Below are 22450 nucleotides of genomic sequence, written 5' to 3' on the forward strand. Positions count from 1 at the left end.
GGCTTGACTTATAGACAAAAGCCTTTCTCAACCTTTTTACCCTGGAGGAACCCCTAAAAGAATGTTCAGGTCTCAAGGAACTCCTGCTTAAAAATTAATATATCTACAACTCATGGTACAATGTCTTTTTTTTTTTTTTTAAATCACAATCTCTTGTGGAACCCCAGTTGAAAAAGCCTGCTCTAGTTATATAATTCTTTATTTCTGAACAACCAGGGCTGAAAGAAGGGCTGTGTTCACACGGTGGACTTACACATGCTGTGAATTGTTTGTTTTAGTTTGGCACAGTGTGTGAATTCACCCTTATGACTTGGTATTCTGTGCAAATTAGGTATTTATGGATTATTTAGCGATATTCAGTTAGGACTTCTAAGTTTAATGCATGAAGGCAGCCGATTACATGTTGCTCTAAGCCATTATGAGGTTTGTTTGGTTTTGGTTTAGCTTTATACTCACATCCAGACACTTTGATTTGGAAAACCTGATTTCTGGCATGACATTATTTGAACCAGACCCTAATGGTTTATTCAGTAATCCAAGGCTTTAATAAACCATGGCTATGTATAGTATATGAACTGAACTACTGAAAGTTGGTGCATTACTCATTAAATCACATTAATGACATTGCCTTAATTCTTCACTATTAGAGTAAGCAGTATAACCAAGGCACATAAAGGTTGCTGTTAATCAATCACAATTCCCTTTTATAATTGTTGATTCTGCCGAATTTCAACAACTGCTGCATCTAATTGAAACTGTTCAAGAGAAATTATTACCAACATGCTTTCTCTCTCTCCTCCCTCTCTCTGATTTGTCCCTCAATAATTCAGAGGAATGCTGCCTCCCTGTTGAAATGGATCTAGGGCAGTGTTTTTCAAGCTTGACAACTTGATGAGTGGACTTCAACTCCCAGAATTCCCAGAACTCCCCAGTCAGCATTCCTTAAATTCTGAACAGGATGTATGTACATTCTTTGCACTGATGGGAATTTTTTAGACACATGCAATGGCACCATTTTCACTGGTATTGGGACAAGGCTATTGTAAAATGGTGAATTACCATTTGTTTTATTGTTATTTACATGGTTACTTTTTATACAAACCAGTTCAGTTGCACAGTGTCACTAAGCTGACCACAAGCACAAGAACTATGTCTCTGTTATGCTGCTTGACCAAACCGTGGCTTTTCCAGAAATAATTAGTTGCTCAGCCATTTCTAACTCTTCATGAACTGGGGGACATCATTTTACCAGGATTGTCTGTTACTGTTGGCTTCTTTGAGCTCTTGTATCATCAGTGATAGTTTCTAGCCACCATGTCTTTTTTGGCCTCTTTTTCTATTGCCTTTGATTTTTCAAGATTTTTCAGGGCTTTTCCAGTGATTTTTGCCTTTTGTTTCCAGTATTTAAACTCTAATTTCATGATTTTTTTTTGTGGTCCCAGGTATTCTCAACAATGTTTTCCAGCACCACAATTTAAAGCTGTCCATTTTTCTTTGTTCAGCCTTTCACAGCCATATATTAGAACTGTGGAAACCATAGCCTTGACAATGTATAACTTTTGTTGTCGGTGTGACCCCTCTTCAGTGTACAGATTTTGCCTAGATGGCCTTTCTCCCAAGTAGCAGACATCTCCTTGCTTCATGACCACAGTTACCACCCTTGTGAATCTTTGAGCTTAAGAGCTTGATTTTTAAAAATAATCAGCAGCAGACTGGCTTTTTATCTTCAACAAGAGATTACTTCTTACATCCTCACTTCCAACTATCCAAGTTATATCTTCAGCATATTCTGAGGTTGTTAATGTTCCTCCCAGCAGTTTCAGTTCTAAACTCTGTTTCCTCTAGTTCATCATTTCTCATGTTTTATTCTGCATAGGTTAAAGCAACAGCATACAACCTTGGCACCCTCCTGTCCCAATTGTGAAATACTGAGTTGCTTTATATTTTGTTCAGAATATTGGTTCCTGGTCATTATACAAATTTTTCAGTATGCAGATGAGGTGCTCTGGTGTTCCACAGTTCGTTGTGGTGTAAGCATATAATTGATACACCCCCCCAAAAAAGTCCTCTTAGAACTCCTTTATAGTTCTAAAAGCTTTAGAAAGCTTTATCCTTTGCATGGTAATAATGTGGTTTTAGGGGGCCCTGATTTGTACATCTGGCAGCTCTCATTCTAACTATGATTACAGAATTTTAAGCATTATCTTGCATGTGAGATAAGCTCAAATGCCTGGTTGCTTGAGTATTCTTTAGCACTGGCTTTTTTGAGATTTGGAATATAAATTGATCTTTTCCAGTTCCTTGGCCTACTGCTGTGTTTTCCATGCTTCCTTACAAATTGCAAGTAGCACTTTAACTGCTACTTAAACTGCTACTTGTAAGATTTTAAGATTTTAAACAGTTCTGCTGATATTTCATCAACTCCTGCAACTTTGGTGTTAACGTCAGGGTTTTTTTAGGGCCCATTTAACTTAATTTTCCCAGAAGTCTCTGGGTATAGGTCAGTGATCAAACCTGTATATTATTGATTTGGGTATCCTTTTTGTACAGTTCTTTCATATCTTTGAGCCATGTCTTCTTTATATCCTTACTGTCCAGAAGATCTTTGCCTTCTCTGCCTTTTATAATGTCCATCTTTAGTCAGAAAGTTTTGTAGGGAAAAATGGGAAGAGGGAATCGTGTGTGTGTTTGTGTGTATGTGTGTGTGTATCTATATCTATCTATCGATCTATCTATCTATCTATCTATCTATCTATCTATCTATCTATCTATCTATCTTACCTTGACCTCCTGAAATGGCAGGATATATATTTAACACATCAATAAGTTCCTTTCACTTGTATAATTTTCTTAAATTGTCCTTGCCAGTCAATTGTTGTCTTCAGTTCCTATGCTTTGGTTATTTAGATTTAATTCCTTGGTTTTTTTTTTCTCCTTGTTTTTCCCTGGAACTCAGTGTTTAGTTGGGCAAACTTTCCCTTTTCACTGTTGAATTTTGCTTTCCGTCTTTCTTCAGCTATTTTCAGTGTATCGGCAGGCAGCCATTTCATCGCCTTTTGCTTTTTGCCTTTTGGAATATTTTTATTTGCTTCACCTTTAATAATGTAATGAATTTCAGTCCAGAGTTCTTCAGGTACTCTGTTGATCAAATCTAATCCATTAAAGGTGTTCTTCTCTTTCACTCTATAATCATATGGAATATTGCAGAGGTTGTATGCTACTGGTTCAATGATTTTATTTGTCTTCTTTAATTTAAGTTGTAATTTTGCAAGGAGAAATTCATGTTCTCAGCCTGCAGTCACCACCAGGTCCTGCTGTGGTTGACTGAATAGAATCTCTCCATCTTTGCTTGAAGAGTAGATAGTCATTTTGATTTTGGCGTTGTTCATCCAGTGATGCCTTTTAAGTTGTTGGAAGAATGTGTTATAAGCACTGAATTTTCCTAGCCAAATTCTATTAATCTGCCTCCTCCTTCATTCTGTGCACCAACACCAAATTTTCCCATTATTCCAGATGTTCTTTTACTTTTGGTTTTAGCATTCCAGGCTCCTATAATAAGTATGGTTATTAATGATGGTGTTGTATCAATAAGGTGTTGCAGGTTGCCACAGTAGTGCCAGACTTCCATCTTGTCTGCCTTTGGTAAATGTGGGCTGTGTTGATTGCTGTTTTATGCTGGTTCTTTCTGCTGTATTTCATTTTGTTGATGGCTTTCTTACTTGTCATTTTATTATATTTTGGAGTTTATTTGCTTTTCATCCATGTTCTCCGTTGTTTAAATATTAGCACTCTTTATTAGAAGAAAATTGTTGATCACTTTATTTTCTTAAAAAATAAAGGTCTGGATGTGATGGCTAGGAAGTTGGGAGATTGATGGGTGCTGGATCGAGACAGAGAGCAGAATTCAACCTATGGAAGTGGAGTGAAAGGGGATTCTCCAGTTTAAGAGAATATGGCTATTGAAATCTGGAGTGCAGAGAAGTCAGTTGTTTTGGGAGAGCTTTAACCATCTAGGAATCCAAGGGCAGCAGGGCATGGCCGAATACTTGGCAGGCAAAGGCTGTATGTGCTTATTATTAGAATGAAGTGGCAAAGGCTAATGCACTAGATCAGGCTGATTCTGTTGCCAAAAATACTAACACAGAATGAAAGGCAAAGGGGATCCTGCCTTCCTGGCTAATGCAGCATTCTTAACACCGTACAACAAACCCCATAAATTACTCATTAATTGGGTGCCACAGTGTAGGTACATCAGTGATTAAACTATTTCTCCTTCCCTTTATCATCCCAAAATATGGATTGCATTGATTTAAACTGAAATTAGGACATCTTCTTTTCACATTTCTGTGTTCTGGGGATGCTTAAGCTGATACTCTGTTAAGAACATGTACTAAGTTTTCATTTTTTATTAAGGCAGAGCAGACTCGATAGCTACTGTGGAGGCTGCTGGAAACACAATGTGTAGCAGCAGCACCCCCACCGCTGTAGTTTTGTACTGTGTGCTGCGCTAGCCAAGTCCGCAATATGAGGCAATGCCTCTAGAATGCGCTCCTGTGTATATCAAGCTTTGATTGGCTTTGCCTCTAGCTTATTGGGGTTGTTCCCGCATGCAGAATCCCCCCTGAAATCAGAAGGAGACTGTTATTGCCTTTACTAACACATTTTATTAAAAGGCATAAGGTTTCATAAGCTGTAGTTCACTTCATCAGATGCACCGAGTGGCTAGACTGATGTGGGATGGTGGGGGAAAAGGAGAAGACAGAAGACGGGTTGGTTGTGCAGATGCAGGTTGCAAGTACATTATGAATTATTAGTTGTACTGAGTTAAAAATCCATTGTGTTTATTGAGACTTTCAGAGATAGCTTGAAACCTTTTGATGTATGTGAGTTCAGCAATTTCTCACTCAGGTGTGCTGAAGATGGCTACTTAGAGATCTGTAATGGAGTGTCCTGGAGGTTTGAGATGCTCTGATAATACCTCACGAAGGCTATTTTTGACAAATCTGTTAGTCTGGAAAAGTGCTGCCAGACTCCTGATTCCAAACTACCATGGACTTAACATGGCTCCCTTACAAGAGACACCTGAGAGGAGTGTTATCAGGTAGCATCATACAGTACTGGCATTGCAGAACCTTGGACAGCTCCAAGCAGGAGGTTAGCTCTGGGAAATCTTCCTGTTCTTTCAGGGAAATAAAACATGGTCCTGCCTGCTGTTTTAGTGAGCACTGCCCTATGGCCTCATTGGGATCAGGAGCATGACATACTGGAAAAAAAGGCTGATCTTTCCCTTCCATCTTCCTGTTTCTCCTCCGCAGGGTAGCTTAAGGTCTGTTTCCTTACTGCAAAGCAAGCAAATAGGTTTGTTCTCTAAGGCTGTTGTTTCCCTTGGGTTTTCTCTCCCTCCACCCCACCCCACCCCACCTTTATTCTATGTTTGCTCTGGGCATCGGGTGTTACAGCTATGTGCGTAGCCACCTGTTCCACAACATTCTTGCTAGCCCCTTCAATAAAAGATAGAAAAGAAAGCAAATGATTAGCAAAATGGCATTTGCTGACCCTGCGTCTCCTGTAACAGGTGTGCTTCTGAGCAAGTCTCTCGCAGCCGCAGCATTGCTTGGACTTCAGAAGTGAGGAGCCCTTTTCTTTGCAGTTGGCATCATCATCATTCATGAGAGAACTTCTCCTTCGCTGGAGATGAAATCACTGAAATGCAGGCAGAAATGGTCTGTTTCCTAACCTACAGTTTGCTTCCCACGCTTAAAAAATGGCTGAGGGTCACAGGGAATTTCAAGGCATTTTGGAAAAAGCAGCAGGGATGGTTTCTCTCTTTCCCATACTAGAGGGAAGAAGACCCCTTTCATCATGCGTTCGTGTTTAGGAGGCCTTTCCTTGGCCCCCTTACTGCTGCCTTGTAGCCTGGTTGCTTAGCAACCATCTAACTCTTCGTTCCTTGTTCCCCTTCATTGTTGTAGGCCTCATGCTGCCTGTTGTCTTATCTGCAGCTATTTGAAGCAGCAGCAATAGCAGTGCCTGAAAAGCTCTTTCAGCTGGGCCGGGAGTGACTATACACAAACTAGTTACCAGTTTTGCAGTGAGAATGTGCCCTGGCCAACCTAGGCTCTAATGTTGTTGGGAGACCTCTTGGGTTACACCATGGCTGCTGCTGCTGCTGCTAAAAACTGCTCCTCTCCCTGGAGTACTTCCTGTGTCCTAGTCCGTGCATCTTCATGGTGTTCCTGGACAGCATCAAAACATTGCTGCAAGCCCCAGAAAATTACTTGAAGAGCCACATATAGCTCATGATTTGAGACCCCTGGTTTAAAGCAAGCTAGGATTAACCATGGTTTTATATTCCAATTGGCTTCCCAAAAATAAATGTTCAGACTTTGTTTTCTCTTGGATTCTATTTAATGTCATGATAAGTGAAAAATGAAAAAAACATATTACAGCCTTGCATTATGTGTGACTCAAGCCACTGATTGGGTCTGTATAATGTGTTAAACCGTAATTGGTTTGGTTAGTTTTATTTTAGTGTGCTGTGCAAACTGGCTTAGTGTGTTATATGAATCAGTTGTAATCTGTTTATGAAGGAGGAGTTCATTAAACTTCACTCTAGAGGTGCAGGTTCATATTTTGACTTCATCACACTAGCCATGATCATTGCAAGGAGAACAGTTGGTAATTCTTTCTTTCCTGGATGATGAATCTGTTCCTTTGCTTGAAATGTGTGTGTGCAGGGGTGAAACTCAGAGGAAAGCTTTTACTGTAAAGCCTGACACAGAAATCCTTTTCTTGGTTGAGGCTGCGTGGCGGATTCTACATTAGCAGAACGCTCATGATGCTGATAACATTAAAGGTCCCTTGACAGCATGATACTGAGTCATGTGGCTTCCAGGTGTAGCCCTAGCATAAGGTTTCATGCTTTTATCTTTAGTATTTCTGTCACCAATCGTTCTCAGGGAAAGTTTGGAGGGCTGAAAAAAAAAACGACAAGACAAAAAACATTCTGAAATCACAGAGCTTCAGAGGTGGAATCTTTAAATGTATTTTTATTTTACAGGGATATCATAGAGTTAACTTTTTGTAAGTTGCACTGCATATTTTGATAGACTTAAAAAAGAATAATAAAGAATCACAGGTAAGAACATGCTGGGGATTCCTTGTGCTTCTGCTGTGAAATCCATTATTTGGCTCCAGATTCAAACTCCTTCACTGGGTTCCATTCCTACTTTCCTTGGTGAACATAACATGATACCCTGCTCCTACATTGATAAAGCTGCAGGTTGTTGATGCCCTTTCCCAGGATTAAGCCAGCTTATTTTCATGGCAGTCGTATTCCTGGAAATCAGGGCTGGATAACTGCTATTGTATTTTCAGTGGTTTCTTGCCACATTACATTCTCCATGCAGCACATCCCTTGGGAGGTTGAGATACACTGCTGAGACCTTGTGAACTCATTCTAAAATGAAACTGGATTACTGTACACTACAAACTGAAATCTGGAAGAACTAGAGGGTGCAGGTGGCGGGTGAAACTCTAGAACAAGGATCACCATGTGCTCGAAGGCATAAGGGCAGATCACCAGATGGGAAGCATTTTTAGAGTGACTCCTTATGCGCTTTGCTATGAATCAGTTGGTGCTTCGGGTTAGAGTTACAGTGATTCAAAGTTGCAGTAACAGAAACTCATCCACATCAGATCCGATTAGACTTTGTTTGATGTCAGTGTGAATGTTCCTGTAATGGGGGACAAGTGCTTCCTATTTTACTCCTTATAAAATTGCATTTAAAAAACAGAGGCCCCCATCTTCAAATTCATCCAAATAATCTACTCTTTCCCACCAGGGTAATGTGGCCTTGACCATTTTGCAGTCTTCCACTCCCCCAGATTGTTACATCCAGTCCTTGACTGCCCAAAGTTCACCCACTTTGAGCAAGAGGCTTCATATACTAGTTCCTCCATTAATTGGGAAACTGAGTATGTGGATGATCTCATGTATTCTTACTCTTCTTCCCACTTAGATTATTTGTTCTAAGTTCAACCAGCAAAGTGGAAATTGATGGTTTTAAGCCCAGTCAGCAACTTCAAGGATGTCTTTTGTGAGTAGAAGAGAAATCGACTCAAGATATATGCATAAAGCTGCCGAAGGAAGAATTACATAATTATCAGGAAAATAATAGGATAAGCACATGAAGCTGACTGCTTTAGTTCTGGCTTAGTTTGAAGTGTGATGCCAGCTATTGTGGTTTGTAAACAATGGCTTGCCTTGGCCTTATGTCTTAGCCAGGCACTATGGCTAATTCAACAAATTATAGTTAACGCATATGAACACGCAGATAACTGATACAATCCTTTATGCCCAAACCAAATAAAGCACATTATAGTTTAACACAGTGTTGAACCCAGGCCAGTGATTAGCGTTGTATATCACACAAAGCAAAATGGGATGGTATTGTTCTGACACATGATGGATGAACCAGCAGTTGTGGCTTCCAAGCCATGGATTATAACTTAGAATGATGAGAAATCAACCAATTGTGATTTAGAAGACAGTGGCATATGCTGTGCAATTGTAAGCTGTGATCCATAGTTAGTGCAGTGGACGAATTTACTTCTTTGTGGCTTATTCAGCAAAGAAGCAGCACCCATGGTTTAAGAGAACTTAAAAATAATATCCCTGAATATATGCTTTGCATGCAGAAAACCCAAGGATCAGTCTCTCAAATCAAATCTGGAAATAATTTTTTTCCTTGCAGTGCTGCAGAGCAGCCAATACAGAGTAAACAACACTGAGCTAGATTGCTCTATTTGATATAAGCATCTTCCTAAATCCAGTAATTGCTGAATAATGGATCGTTTAAATTTCTTTGGAAGTAGTTTGGCCCCCAGAATTCGTGAAGCAGAATTTCTAATATTGTTGGTACCCCTCCTCAACCTCCTCCTACGATTATAAAATTATTATTAGTCTGTAGAACAAAAGGAGTTGGTGAAAGTGACAGATAACTTCATTTTGAACCTTTTCAAATTAAAATGAAAAAGTTGGCCTTTTTAAAAGGTCAGAGATTTATATCCAATTGAATAGAGCTTTAGAAATGTAGTTGCTATGAGTGGTAAAGACAAATGTGATTTTGGTGGCTTGCAAAGAAGCTTCCTCTTCCCTCCAATGCTCAGGTTCACTAAGAAAAAATGGATTGGGCAAGAAAGGGGAGGGGAGAAGGCTTTCAAACCAATGGATCAGATGAAAAAGAAACTGCTCCTTAAAGGTATTCCTGCAAGTATCAACTTAGCCTCAAAGTGTAGTGGGAGAGATGGATGTGAAGCCCCACAGATCAGAAGGGTCGACCTGGAGGGCTGGATCACCCCACAGACCTGACGTTCTCCATGCATGTTCTAAGAGGTGGGTTCTTGCTGCTGCTTTTTGCTTGGCAGAATTCCACAGCAACATTTTTCAGGCAATAGGCTACGCATTCCATTGGCCAGGGACTTGCATTTGATGGGTCCCAGGAGGTAGGCCTTCTCTGCCATGGCTCCCTCCTTGTGGAACAAGAAGGATGTCTCCTCCTCCCCCCTGAAGTGAGCCTCGCCCCTTCTCTGCTGTCATTTAGGAAGTCCCTCAAGACCTGGTTGTGTCATCAGGCCTTGGGATCTTTGGGAACCAGAGACATCCTTAGATGGCTCCACTGGAATTGATATTCTGCTCTCTCTGTGGGGGTTTGTATATTTTAAAACCTAAATATTTTAAAATTTGTGATGTTTTTATTTTAATAGTAACTTTTTATCTTTTATATGCTGTTTTTATTGACTTGTTATCTTATTAATTGTTGTACACTGCCCAGAGTCGCTTTGTGTGAGATGGGCAGCTTTATAAATGTGGTATATAAATAAATAAATATGGAATCTTCTGTAGCTCAGTTTTATTGAACATGTCGACTTTATATTGTAATATGTAGTATGCTAACTCCCCCTCTCCATGGTCCTTAACTGTGTTTTCCAGAAAGCACATGGCATCCCCTCTTTGCTATTTTAAGGAACAGTTTTAAACATTGAAATAAATTGAATCTTTTGATTTTCAATAGTTCCAAAACCTGAAGCGTGGTTGGTTTCATGTATTAATCATTTCATTTCCCTTTGGAATAATGTTAATTATGCTATTCTAACTTATTTTTCTAATCTGAATTAAAATATGTGGTGAGAAGAAGAAACACACACATTGGGGGAAAAAGAAGATAAAAATTAGAACATTCATTGGTATTCAGTGAGGAAATGGATACAGATTGTTGCATCTCTGTGAGTGACTTATCTGGTGACCAAAGGTAGTTAGTTTGAGATATTTGGGTGGTTTACTTTGGAGCTAGGATTTCAGGTGAGGGCTGCAGATCATTGCCAAGGAAACTACCTTAAACTAGGCCAGGATGTTTTGTCCAATTAGCCTGCTCTTGCTTGCTCTGATTCCTGTTTTTTTCTCAGAGTCTCAAGGAAAAAAAAAAAATTTCTCATTATCTGCTATCTGATCATGTTGTTTAGAAAAGCCAGATATTGAACATACAACCTTTTTTTTATATAATGCAGTTACTGAGGTATGGTTTCTTCCAAAGCTTCATGGCTCATCTAGTATTGAAGGGTGTATAGCACTGCAGCCTTAATTTGGGATTATATCCTGTTGTCCTGGAACAGCCTTCCCAGATTTGGTGTCCTCCAGATGTGCTGGACTCCCAGAATTCAAGATGACTTTTTCCTCTGCTAAGTAATTGCTACATTTTCAGATTTAAAATATTAGTAAGTAACCCAGCAACCTCTTGCCACAATTCCCATAATCTCTGCTCATTGAGGGTTTAAGGTTTATGGAGATGGTTGAAAGGCTCAAGAGGACATATTTCAGTTTTATATCAGATTAGCCTTCAGGGGTGATAAGTAGCTTCTTTGCTACTATTGCATTGATTAGTTTGAGAGATTGCAAAACTTAGTACTACATGTATAAACTTGTGGTGGTTCGTTTTTCATATAGGGAGTGACTTATTTCAGTCGCTAGGTTGGGTGAGTATCCAACAGCCAGTGTTTTGCATTTTGAAGAGTGGGACTCATCTTGTATGGGATTTAGATACGTGAGTGAGTCCAGCTAGTGTTAGGAAGAGCACCACACAATTAGATGTTTAGCCTAATTCATCTGTCAACAGTCAAGAAAAGAAAAAGTTAACCTCTCATGAGAAACCTGCAAGATTTCAACATTTGGGTGCCATTATGTTTTATTAAAGGCGCCCCTCTAGGGTATTTGGTGGGTGACATAGTGCTGAGCCCCAGCCTATTTCATGCAGCGTGGAATCTAATTTTAAAGTTGCCTGCAAGCAGTCAGTTCAAATCTTCGGCAAAAGTTATCTGCGCCACCCCAAACAGGCTGCTGGATCGGAAAGAGAAATGAAGGAGGTGGGAAAAAGAGATGATCCTGTTCAATTTTGGCTATGTCACCAATCTTTGCTAGTAGGGTGGGCGATTTTCAACAGTCACACGTGTATTCTGATTAGTGCACAAATACCTAGACAGTCAGTACAGTCAAATTCACCACTCTGATGTTCCAATTGGAGCAGAAACTTCCATTTATGAAGAAAATGGATCAGACAAGTTTTTCTCCTTCAGTTTTTGATAACACGCCTGCATAATCAAAAAGTCATAGATGCAGATGTTGAAAAGCACTATTAATAGTGATGAGTGATAAGGTTGGTCTTTGGTGCCATCGAGCAGTCACTCAATGCTGAGTTGCTCCATCTGCCCAGAAGGTTTCCCTGCCATGTTGGTTCATCCCACCAGCTGTGGCCATTTGTGTAGAGCCTTGTGAAGTGACTTGGAGGGATCTATGTGGGTGGGGTGGAGGGGTCAACTTCAGTGATATCAGTTGAAGCAGAAATAATATTGTGGTAGGAACTTTGGTCTTCCTGATTGGGACTTTGTGCTATTGAAAGGCCTGAAAGGATCCTGGATCACCTTGAGCATTTTCCCACAAAACAAAATATCCCTCGTCAGCTGGCGTAACTCTGTGGGACTGACACTTAGACATGAGTCAGATCATTTGACATTTGTGGTCTCTTCTAACTTGGGATATTTATGTATTTATTGGATGTTTTGACTTCATTTTCAAACCTAGATGCCTTTTTTGATTTGTTTGTAGAGAAGTTTTCTTTAAAGCCTAGCTGAGCGTATGTGTATATGTTATATGTTTGCTGTACAAAGCTATAGCAGTCATGTAGCAATATGAACATGGAATTTTATTATAATCAATAAAATAATGTTAAGCTCTTTTTTCTCTTCTCTTTCTCTATACCAAGTCTGGCTGCAACCCTGTGCACACAATTCCAAGAAAGTAAATCTCTTTGACTAAAATGGGAGTGCCTTTTGAATCAATACATGTAAGATGTATTGTATATTTTCATCCATTTATTTATTAATTTGTTTACATCAATTTTGTTTACACGTGATGGAATTAAACTTTCTTTGTCCTGATTCTTTCTTTATACTTGATGACCTTTGTGTCTTCCAAGATCCAGAGAGGACAGAAAGTTCACCTGTAATTAGGTTGGAAAAACCTATAATTAGGTTTGTCTGATGTAATTATTCATTCATTTATTTAGAACTTTAGATCCCATCCTACTAGTGCCACTCAGAGTGGCTCACAACAGATCCGTTGAAGATCCTGTGGCCAGTTCTTTGTAGATTATTGGAAACACCCTGACTGTCTTATTGGGTCAGTTAAGATTATTAATACAAATAAGAGTTTTCTTAGCAGTGAAAATGGATTTAGATCTAAATCCATTACTGGGGGCAGCGCACCAAGCAATTGCTGCTGTAATTCTATTCTAATTCAGAGAAAGATGGTCAGTTAGGCATTTATATAACTTGAAGAAAGGAAAGACAAAGAATGTAAGCACGCAAGTTCCTCCATCACAAAATTAATTGCAAATCGGCATACATTGCAAAAAACAGCCTGCAGTTTCACGCAAATTGCATTGTCACAGAAATGACACACAATTGCCCCACACCCAGACTCACTTAATAACGAACAAGGCCAGTTTCTCCAGCTTCTTTCTTGGAAAACAATTAAAGATGAATTGTATTCTGCAGTTCAGTAAATAAATAGAATTGGTCATACAAGATTAATGGAAGCACAGAATTATGTAGGATTTATTAGACGGGTGTCTTTCAGATTGCATGAGAGCATTTTTACAGCCATGAAACTATCCTCTCTTTCTCGGATTAAGCAGAGAATTCAGGTTTCTTAATCCCTAGTGAGCTTCCTACTTTGCAGCATGCAGGCGTATGATTCTTTCCATAAAGTTGGATAACAATTCCTGTCCTTTTCAAACCTCGAACCATGGGTGTTCATGAGGAGGTGTAAGGAGGACCCATGACTAAATGTGTGAAGCTATGAACCCAGTTAAATTAAACTAGCTGGTTGTGAGCTAATGCTTTCATCAGCCACATGTTGTTTCCATGGTTCTACAGCAAATTTGGCAAAATTATTAAAGAAAGCACGGGCTGGTCTCATTCATGCCCTAAGCCAAAACACCTATTTGGCTTGGGCTTGGAACATATCCTAAATCTAGCCATAATGATTTGTTAATTATGATTCTTGGCTTATGTCGTGTGAACTTAGCGAGCTGTGATTTATGCAATAAGCATACTTTGGCTTAATGTATGATTCCAGTCATTGTCATCTAAATGTAATGTAACCTTTCCCAACCAGGAACTCTCCGAATGTGCTAGAAATGCAACTCTCAGGATTGCTAGCCAGCATAACCCACGAGTCTGCTGCTTGAGAAATCTGGGAGTTTTAGTCCCATCATATTTGGTGGGTGCCTGTGGGGCAAAAGCTGATATAATCCTATTCGGTTGCATTTGATTTAAGACCATTTGTATATTCATACTTGATGCTATACATCACTGGTGCTATACCTCCTGGACTCACGACTCCTGCTCGAAGAGCAGGTGGCAGCCGTGGCCAGGAGGGCTTTTGCACAGCTTCGGGTTGTGCACCAGTTACGCCCTTTCCTGGATCGGGATGCCTTGCGAACGGTCACTCATGCCCTTGTTATCTCCCAGATAGACTAATGCAACTCGCTCTACATGGGGCTACCCTTGAAGAATATCCGGAAGCTACAGCTGGTCCAGAATGGGGCCGCACGGGCGATTTTTGAGGCCCGAAGAAGGACCCATATAACACCTCTGCTCCGTGAGCTGCACTGGGTACCAGTTTGCTTCCGGGTCCAATTCAAGGTGTTGGTTATCACCTTTAAAGCCCTACATGGCATGGGGCCAGGCTACCTGAAGGACCGCCTCACCCCCACGATCTCTACCCGTCCCACCCGATCTCGCAGAGATCCCATGCTTCGGATCCCCGCGGTAAAAGAATTCTGATTAGCGGGGTCCAGACGGCGGGCCTTCTCTGCTGTGGCCCCCGCCCTTTGGAACATCTTGCCCCCGGAGGTGAGACAGGCCCCCTCACTCCAGGCCTTTCGGAGGGACTTAAAGACATGGCTCTGCCATCTGGCCTGGGGCAGGGAGGGAAGGAATCAGAATTGGGGTTGGCTGGCCCCTTAGTGGTATGCTGTGGCCCCAGCGGCCTCTTGGATTTCTTAGCTTTTTTATCTTTTAATGTTTGGTTTCATAACTTTTAACTGTATTTATGTTTTTTAGTATGTTGTAAGTCGCCCAGAGTCCCCCATTGTGGGGAGATGGGCGGGGATAAATTAAATAAATTAATAATAATAATAATAATAATAATAATAATAATAATAATACATATCTACTCAGGAGTAAGCCAAGAATCCAGTGAAGCTATTCCCAGTGAAAATGTGTTTGCAGGCTAGCATCCTTTGAGGAATTAAATATTGATCAAAATACTTTGCTTTTTTTCCCTTAAGGATTTTTTTTTTTTAGCTTTTGCTTTTGCTTTTTGCTTTTGCTTTATTATTAACTGGTGAGCCATATTCAAGATTCTGATTTTGATATATAGGGCCTTAAACAACTTTGGACTATGTTACTTTGCAGACTGCTTTTGCTGTTACAGATCTGGTCAGTTGTTAAGGTTATCCCAAGACATCTAGCAGCGTGTGCTGTGAGTGATCTTGTAGTTATTCACAAACAGGACGGGCACTGCACTTTCCTTTCAAAATTTCTGCTGAAATTCATGAGGTGCCTACTGATTTTTTATGCATCTCTTGAGTACCTTGCTTTAATGTATTAAGTATCATATTTGTGTTGCTAATAGGAAGAGGGCCTTTTCTGCCATAGCACCGATTCCTGTGGGACATCATTCCACCTGAGATTAGGTTAGCTCTGATCCTGCTGGCCTTTTACAAAGCCCTAAAAATTGGTTCTGTGCCCAGGCCCGGGGCCCCATAAATGTGATAGAGCCCACCTCTTGGCTTTGTGGATGGTTATTTGATGAAACCCAGCTGCCCTGTGTTTTTATTTTATGTTATATATTTTATTTGCTTTTAATCTAAGCCACCCAGAGTCACCTATGTGAGATAGGTAGCTATATAAATAAATAAAATACATTTTGTAATATTTTCTGTCCTATGCACTGTAGGATGAGAAGCACCCAAATCCTCTCTTGATAAGAATAGCATTGGGACTCTCCAGATCTCAACTATAGTAGTCCCCGGTTAAGAATGCCAGGGTTACAGGCAATCCATAGTTAAGAACAGAGCCTATTGTAGCAAAATTTGAGTTAAATACACAGTGGATCGAGTTCATTACAGAATTACTACTTACACAGTATTACACAATAATACTGTTCCGGCTTACATACATATTCGACTTAAGGACAGACCTTGGGAATGGAACTCGTTCTTAAACCGGCGACTACCTGTATTCTAAACCAAAACAACACAGAAAATAAAAAAGTTAAGATGATACTCTGTTCTATTTTTATACCTGAGCTATGTTATCAGCAGCTCTGTTGCACATCGATTGGGGGTTTGTTTATGGAATCTCTGTGTTACGAATTGAAACAAACTCTTTGTGTGCTTATCAGTGACTAGTAAATGGGATGGCTAGATGGAACCACCCTTGACAGGGACCATAATTGCTATCTTTTACATATGTGAACCGCCCTACATAAAAATTCAAACATTGTTAATAATAATTCCAACTGATTTGCAACATCATTTTTAAAAACAGACTGTAGATAAAATATGGGTTGGATCGACTCAGTGAAATCACTGGAACTAATATCTGTCATGTCTAACTTCAGTCTCATTCATTTCAGTGGGTCTGCTTTAAGCGTGGCTGCTGAATGGAGATCAAATCAATTCCCAGATATCACTCTGGTAAAAAAGAGCAGGAACTGTGCAGGATCGGTATTGCCTTTATAGGCTTGGCATACCTCCCATCAGAATCCACTTGGCCACCATTAAAACAGTATCCTGGATCCTCTCTTATCCACCAAACAATTATCAGTTTCTCTAAAAGGCAGCTAGTGAAGAACAAAGAGCCTTGTACTTTTGGCCTTAAACGTGACATCAACATTGCTCTAATCCTACAGTTTTCCTACTGGTTGGAATTGTGGCAGGAGGAAGAGACAGCTGTTAGGAGTTGTTGACAGGAGAGCATGTGAGGTCACTGGCTAACATTGTATACCACTCTGAGAATCAGAAAAGGTTATAGAATGATATTTCCAAAAGCTCATTGTCCCACAATAGAACAGGATTAATTAGTTTAACAATCCCTGAGAGATGTTTATGTGGCCTATTTTTAAAGCCTCTCAGTTGTGAGAAAAATAAATGTATTTTTTAGTGCAAAAGCCAAATGTAAAAGAGTGTATTGGAAGAGTTTCCAGATAAAAACCAGCTTAGTCTAGAGGATAAACTGTTTGACTGGGAAGACCTATGTTAAATTCCTTTTGAGCTTTGAAGGTTTCTTGATGATTCAACATTAATAAATACTTTTCAGATCTAAAAGTAGAAGCTGCCTAACACATTAAGCATATCAGATGAGTTCTGCCAGGTCAGACCAAAGATTTATGCACTCCCAACATTTTGATCTGTTCACACAGCACATGAAATCAAAACGTGCTTTGTTTCATTTTAGTTTAAGTTGTTGTATAAATCTAGCTGTTGTGGTTCTACCTGTAGTTTTGGTCTGAACAAAGCCAGTATGTCTTGTTTGGTAAACCACAATTAAAACAAACCTTGATTTAGCATGATATATGAGCCCATTATCAATCTAGTTTGGTGAATAAGCGCCTGGAGTAATGACTCCCTGCTTTTGTTCACACAAAACATTAACCGTGTTTTGGTGGGTTGCACAGTGCGCTAAACCATAAACTAACAGTGCAGTCTGTTTTTTTTACGACATAATTTGCTAACATTTGCTTGGCTAGTTTATGGTTCAGAATTTTGTGTAAGTACAGCCTCTTGCATTGTTTCACAAGCCGAAAGTTCATATTTCTGCATCAAAACCATGGTTTTGGCAGAGCGAGATGGATGTAGCTAAGCAAACACCTTTCATGCCATGTGATACCTTCATTTCATCCTGTACCAGGAGGATGAATCACCCGTCCTTTCATTCTATGTACTTTCTGGCTGTTAAAAATTGCTATCTTAATGCCCGGCATGACTGCCTTGGTGGATGTCTTCTGTCAGAGTATGGGAGAGAGAAGTGGAACCCTGGCATTTGCCTTCTGTCTCTTTCTGGTTTCCAGTAACATGAACTGTGATATTCTGTTGGAATAGGGCTGAGGGAGAGGGAACATGCATTACTATGGTTCTAGTCTACCTTAGACAACCAAACCCAGAAAGTGGGGGCTGAGGGCTTCTCTCTATGGCCTTTGTCTTGTTGAGTGCCCAGGCTGCCATCTTGTTCCTCAGTTCATATCTACTGGGAGCCATTGGGAGAAATCATCTGTAGGGTTGGGTTTATGAATGCCAGGTACAAATGGCTATATTCCACTTAGGAGCTGTGGAATCATTTAACAGATCTCGAGGCAGTTCAGAGATGGGTGAGGCTAATACAACAAAACTTAGTTCAGAGAGAGATTCTGTTGGTGGAGATTCTGCTAATCTGAATAAAGGGTCATACTTATATATGGAAAGGTACATTGGGAAATCATGAATCCCTTTGATTCCAGCTGGTTGCAATCTGAATTGTAAGCTTAAGTGCTGGTGACTGAGTTTGTTCTTTTCTCTTCCTTCCCCATCACCTTCTCCTTGTCTGTCACATCTATTAGGGTGTGAGCATGGACTATAGGTATTTGTAAAGTGTTAACCAGACAGTAGGATAAAAATAGTTTAAATATCAACACACTAATCAAATGGGCACAAAGCCATACCTTTTTCTAAAAAAAAAGATGAATTAGGAATTTTGCAGCGAGTATGTCAATGAAATTCTCCCACAAGGCAGCCATTAATCTCTCTTTTCTCCTTGCCTTCTTTAGGGGGGCTTTTTCAGTTGTGCGACGCTGTGTCAAACTTTGCACTGGACATGAATACGCAGCAAAGATTATCAACACCAAGAAGCTCTCAGCAAGAGGTAGGGTTGGTTTTCTTCTTTGTGCAACGTGGCTCTGCTTTCAATATTTCTGCTCCAGGAGAATTCTCTGCTTCTGTCCTGTTGTTTTGGTCCCTGCAGCTGCTGCGGGGTTTAAAGAGACAAACTCAACATGTGGAATGATGAGAAAATAGGTTGGCCGTTCTTGCAAACAACACAAAGCTGCCTGAGATAACAAGTGCAGAAATTACTGCTTATCAACTGGAGCAAATGGAAAGGCTCTTGAAGAATAAAGAGTTCTTTCTGCATGTTATTTTCAAAACTACTTTCTTTCTTTCTGTTACTATGGAAAGGATTTTGCCATTTCCCAACCACCACTTTCGCCCTTGGAGTCTTGAAATTTATGACAAGCTCAAAGGGACTGGATATTTATATTTTATAGACTGGAACGAACAAGTTGGCAGTGGAAATTTATGTGTGGAAAGGAATGTCTATGGGAATAATGAAGGCAAAATGAAGGAAATTGAGTTTGCTGAAGAAATGGTATTGTGAGCGATTGACCTGGGCCTTGTGATAGTAGAACCGGGCAGTAGGTGAAGAGGAGAATCATTAAGCCATGAAGTACTAATTTTAGGAATCTCTTAAGCGGCCATGAGAGAGAGTTCATTTACCTAGTATTTGGTTCACACATCACTTTTACTCCTTTTGTGGCAGGAAGCAAGTCACACTAGATCTTCAGAATTTCACATAATAATCTATTCTAGTCCCACCTGGAAATATAGAGGTGGTGACTGAATTCTGCATTCAGAGCATCTGCTTTGCTGTACCTCTCATGATAGCTCGGAGTGTATTGCTGCAACTCTGTGCATTTCATTGGTCTGCTTAGAAGGACTTTTTTCCAGTAACTGAATAGGATTGGGTTGCAAGTTGATTGTTCACAAGGTGTTCACTTGCTTTTTAGGAAAATGGGAGAATAGCAAACACATTAGAAGACACTAAAGATTAAAAGGACCTTGGCAAGCTGCAACATTGGGCAGAAACCAGCAAGAAGAGTTTCAGCTGGCACAAACTTAGTCTTTTTGGGAAGGAAAAATCAGAGGCATGAGTTTAGGATGGGGGGCGTTATACTGAGTGGTAGTACATGTGAAAATACCTGGCTGTCTTGGTGGATCATAAGTTGAACGTGAGCCAACAGCCAACATGTGGCTGGCAAAAGAGCAGACACAATCCCAGGCTGCAACAACCGAAGTGTAGTGCCAAAATCAAGGGAAGTTATTGCTCCTCTCTATTCTGAGTTGGTTAGATTACACACAGAATATTGCATCCGCATATATGCCCTGTATTTTAGGAAGACATTGACAAATTGGGATTGTGTCCAGGGTAGGACTCTCAAAATGATAAGAATTTCCTAGAATGAAAACCATGTGAAGAATGGTTGGAGATCTTGGGCATATTCAGCCTGATGAAGAGAAGACTGCAGGGAGGTGTAATGGGTATCTTCAAAGATCTGAAGGGCTGTCATGTAGAAGAAGGGGCATCATCATTTAGGGATGTTTCAGAAGACAGATCAAGAAACACTGTGTTTAAACTGCAAAGAAGTAGTTGTTGGTTGTACCTCAGGAACAATTACCAAATGCTTTGACTGTTCAGCGTTGCAACAGGATGCTTCGGGAGTTTGTAGACACCTTTCCTGGAGGTTTTAAACATGAAATATTTTGCACAGTATGGAGAATGTTTTGTCTTTCAATAGGAGGACATTCATGTAAGGAATTCTGATCTGTAGAAACACATTGTGCTCAAATGAATGTCTTCCTATCAGAATATGATTTTGCACATACTCAGAGAACAATACCCTTAATTTGAGTTAAGTATCAAGTATGATGTAGATACAGATTAGACATTAGGAAGAACATCTTAACAGTAAGTGCTGACAATCAGTGGAATAGATTACCGCATGGAGTGGTTTCTTCCCCTTCACTGGAGGCTTTCAAAAAGAGGCAGGACAGTCATCTATCAGGGATGGTACAATGACTCCTGCAGTGTTTGGGGGATTGGACTTGATGACTTCTTATGTCCCTTTCAACTCTATGATTCTATGGTCAAATCCACAGGAAAAGTTGGAGTTCCTTCTACAAAGGAAGAGATCACACTCAGATGCCTCTGTTCAGGGTAGAAGGGTTTGATAGATTAGATCTAAAGTTCTGCCTGGTTCAGCATCCCTTTTCCAGGCTGTGAAGGCAGCAGTATCTCTGTGTCCATTTCCACATGAATAGCTGGCATCTCCCATAATTTATTTTCAAGCCATAATGTATGATCCCAGAGGGAAACGTGCCTTGCTTTTTGACAATGATGGCTTAAAGATAAATTCCAGGCGCAGCCTAGGCAGGGTAACTAACTTACTAATTGGATTACTAAAGTTTAGATGCAAGGGAGAGGCTGAGGTTGAGATATTGACGTTTACAGAGAAGCTGATTAGTGGCAATACTGAAGAGTTTAAAAGGAGCTCATGATTATTAGTGGATTAACTCTATGTGAGGCCATGGAGAGTGGTATACAAGTGCTTGTAAGTAGTAGTTATGAAAAGGTATTTTTCGCCAGACATAGCTGTAAAAAGCTGATAGGTAAAGTATTAGAAGCAAGTACTTAAGCTAAGACACTTAAGTTAAAGTAGAAATGTGGGAGTTGACAGTTAAATTTGCTGTGTATTTACATCCATGAGGGCCTGTTTAGGATCAGGAAATATTTCATTCTTCCTATGGGAATTAGTATCAGAATTTATTAAATGCAGATGCTCCACAGATTGCATAAGACCAGACTGACAGAAATACAGCTCTATACAAATATTTCCATAGTGCCTGTAAATGGATATACTTAAGAAAGAAGAAAAGCAGTGGCTTTACACACCATGCTAAGCTATAAGGTGATTTTGATTTTGCCCAGAACAAACACAGCCATTGTTAGATTTAAGTTATTTTTTGTGCCTCAGTGCTATGTGCAAAGCAGGCACTATGGATTGTCCAGCAAATCTTTATATGTGACTAATTACCACATCTGAACCCAGCCATAGCCATCCTTGTTCAGACCAACATCCATATTCCACTTTTCTTCTCACCTTGCTGCAGACCTGTGTTAGAATCCAGTTAGGGAGCTGTAGGGTACCCCATTAAACTTAGCTGTAAATTGCTTATCTGGGTTTGAACTGTTTGGAATTGTAGTTAATTAAAAGCCATGGACCAAAAGACCGGTGAGAAATTAGATAAATCAGATAAAGGGAATAGTGGTAAGTTGAACAATGAATCAAAAAAGCAAAGGGGAGGAAAAAGATGACGATGACAATGATGATAGGAGCAAGTGGGGGAGCAGGAAAAGGAATAAAGAGTAGAAAAGGGCCTGCTGGGCTTCTTAAACCTATGTGAGATCATCTGATTGTGATTGCTTCAGCTCAGAATTTTGGAACTTTCCTAGCAATTTATCTAAACTGGTCACTTGATAGGAAAATCACAATTTATGATTGGAATATCTGCTGATAATCTGGAGGATTAACACTAGGTGCCACATACGGTACAGGAGGCAGCTTGAAAGAACATGTGTGACTGACTCACGCTCTGGATCTGAACATATGCAGAGGTGTTGTTGTTAAGGGATGTTGTGAAATCTCCCCTCCGTCACCTTGGAGAATAAGGAGACCAATCTCATCCAACATCAGTGCTTTTCAGTGGGACTGAGAGGGTCTTGTACAATATTTTATTGCAGATATTCCCCAAAATATTGTATATAGATAACATAAGGAATTCTGGTAAGGGCCTTATGGTGGTGAAATAATGTTTTATAGCCCCCACCATTTTTAAATTTAAATTAAAAAAAATACGTTGTTAACTTTGGCTATGTTTTCTCTCTAAGCCCAGCATGAGTAAAGTGTGGGCTGAGAGTCTGCAGTGAGCCAAATCAGGGAGGAGAATTACCAGCCCTG

The 22450-nt window shown here is 40.0% G+C and overlaps 1 protein-coding gene across 13 annotated transcripts in view; it reads left to right on the forward strand.

Annotated features, from left to right (window-relative positions):
- Window positions 1-22450, forward strand: part of CAMK2B (calcium/calmodulin dependent protein kinase II beta) — a 175948-nt gene that overhangs the window by 17015 nt on the left and 136483 nt on the right. For all 13 annotated transcript variants that reach the window (XM_088139066.1, XM_088139077.1, XM_088139069.1 and 10 more), the window contains exon 2: window positions 18428-18522. In XM_088139066.1, the coding sequence (XP_087995192.1) occupies window positions 18428-18522 (95 nt within the window). The remainder of the gene's footprint in view (window positions 1-18427; window positions 18523-22450) is intronic.

This window comes from Python bivittatus, unplaced genomic scaffold (assembly GCF_059951505.1).
Source record: "Python bivittatus isolate LINGU-HERP-01145 unplaced genomic scaffold, Pbiv_v1 ctg000320_np1212, whole genome shotgun sequence".
Taxonomy (NCBI): domain Eukaryota; kingdom Metazoa; phylum Chordata; class Lepidosauria; order Squamata; family Pythonidae; genus Python; species Python bivittatus.